General features: G+C 34.1%; 1 protein-coding gene across 1 annotated transcript in view; it reads right to left on the bottom strand.

The window, feature by feature from the left end:
- Positions 1-2,500, bottom strand: part of LOC122250556 (uncharacterized) — a gene marked incomplete in the record, with an annotated part of 388,340 nt that overhangs the window by 77,848 nt on the left and 307,992 nt on the right. Inside the window, 2 exon segments of the mRNA XM_086534192.1 lie at positions 1,602-1,664; positions 2,171-2,257. Of these exon segments, the coding sequence (XP_086390318.1) occupies positions 1,602-1,664; positions 2,171-2,257 (150 nt within the window).

The raw sequence follows: 2,500 nt of genomic DNA, 5'->3' as shown, positions 1-2,500 counted from the left end.
TAATCATAATTAAAAATAATCGTATTTAAAGAGATTATCGGGAATAAACTTTATCACATGCTAACAAGGTGATAACACTGTCACCAATATACTAATATCGAGACTAATTTACAAATTAATTCACAAAATAAATGAAGAAGAGAAGGTATTATATTTAAATAACGGTTAAAAACATGATTTCTACACTAGACTTATAAAGAAAACTGGACTAAAACTGATCATTCTCCCATTATCTTCGCTGAGTTACGACTCGTTCGGTTATTTTGACAAGAATCGTAATTTTTAAAGAGATTTTCTGTGTATCTTCGCTGGAAATGTCTTTAGTTATTTCGTATCAACAAACTCATGGGTTTAATCATGCAAAGAAATGCACTTCAAAGCATATTTAGTCACTATGGAGATACTAAAAGCTTCGTTGTTAGTAACTTGACAAACAGAAATAAACATTCGATTTATTGTGTCCATTAAGACTCTCCCATGTGTAAATCGATCTGAATTTAATATCGACACATTAAGACAACACAAAGGGAGTAAGAAAAAGGGGGAAAAAATCTGCAAGAAGGCATAAAAACAAGAAAGAAAAAAAACAAAAACAGAACAAAACTCTAAATCTAAAATATACAAAAAACAAAACGTAAAAGCAGCACATCGCACCTGGCTGTGACGTCACGGGGCGTCTGGTTTCGCGCCTGCGCACTGGAGGAGAGAGCCAGGCATGCGCAGGTGGGACTTCACAAACACAAAGCAGGAAAAGGAAAATGGAACATAATAAACTGTTGTAAGAGACCAGATAGCTAGATAGAAAGCACAAAAAAAAATAACAGATGAATTGACGTAACAAATGTCAGGTAAAACTGGACATGCTCCTATCATGACATCTTCATAATTATTAATGTCCATGCACTTCTAATAGCATTCAGCCTAACTATGCTATTATTAGATCCATGATTATTAACTGTGACTCATCCTCTACCTACAGTATATATATGACTTTTTTTTTTTATCTGTTATTCATCTACACTGTTTACTTTCCTGAAGTGTTTTCACCTAGAGAAACAGCTATAATTAACTAGATATAATTTTCACAAGTTGCATGCACTGGAATAGAATTTATAGGACCATGGAGGTTAGATTTATAATTGCATATCCCTTATGGTAATTTATATCTTCTCCGTTTTACTTGGTGAAAACACAAATTTCTGTTAAAGGGCATGCAAGATACCTTTCCTGTCCCTCGGGTACTAAATAATGCTAAATATATAATACGACTGTTTTTAAGGTTTAATTAATGGTACCTGGTAACAAAATTTAGGTCAAGTCTATATTATGTATAACTATATATTATTATTTTTTTTTTTTTGGCAGATACCGTAAATAAATATGAACAAGCAATTATAGATAAGAATTTAATAATTACTTATGCAAACATGCCTCTTTATACAACAGTAATGAAACTAGATTTCATGCGATTGAACGCAGTTGTATTATATATGATTTTACAGCAATAAAATCACATATTACACGTGATACAGACTTGGATTAACTGTGGTTTTAAGAGGTTTGCAATGTTTTACGAGAAAATTAGAAGTGACACCACCTACCTTGCGAGGACATCCTGGGGAGTGTGGAGCACTTGATGGCTGGCTTGATAGGCTGTTTCTCGGCTACAGTCATAGAAAACGGATTAGTCAAAGAAAATGGGTAAATTAAGCATATAGAAAACGAGCAGTCATATTAGAATTACTCAGATGCTTCCTATATTATCTATTATGAATGAACTAAGACTGTTACTTCTATTATAACTATAAAACAACGAAAGAATATATACTATAAAGTCAAACCACACAAATCCCTGTTCATTCTCCATGCTTGAACAAAATAAAAAAAAATTAAGGCACTCCAAGCTTATTCCAGCTACTTGTGTAGTACTTTCAGGACGAACAGAAATGAAACATACACCAAATGCCATGGAAGTCAAATGATCACAGAGTACAAGACAATGCATGGTTCTTTAATTTAAAATGTCACGCGCATTGCCTTTCCATTAGCAATTATAAGGGGCCGAGGAAATGGAACAAACATCAAGATCAAAAATTGAAGGACGAAGGAGAGAGAGAGAGACACTGTCCGAATTTTTCTCTGAGGGGAACGAGAGGGGAAAAGCCATTACCTGCAGGAACATGTTGCTTAGGCGGCGTATTCAAATCTGGCAGATCGTCACTGAACGAAACTGATTTTTCGAAGGAGACAGATTTTTCTGAAATGGGAAAATCCGTTCATCACAGTCGCCATAACACTCTACCAACCAACCAGTTTGTCCATGCGGTTTATATACGTAACAGTCATATGTACATAGCAACGATTTTCACAGATATGACATAGAATAAATGGGTAATATGAATCCAAAGATACAGTATACTAGAAAAACAAACTTGATCAATATGTGGTACATGTACTTTCAAAAAGGTCTAATGTACTTCACTATCATACCAAAATACCA

This window comes from Penaeus japonicus, unplaced genomic scaffold (assembly GCF_977035675.1).
Source record: "Penaeus japonicus unplaced genomic scaffold, GWHDUDI00000001_assembly GWHDUDI00000040, whole genome shotgun sequence".
Taxonomy (NCBI): domain Eukaryota; kingdom Metazoa; phylum Arthropoda; class Malacostraca; order Decapoda; family Penaeidae; genus Penaeus; species Penaeus japonicus.
Note: the sequence above shows the minus strand (reverse complement) of the source record. Positions and strands in the feature narration are given on the sequence as shown.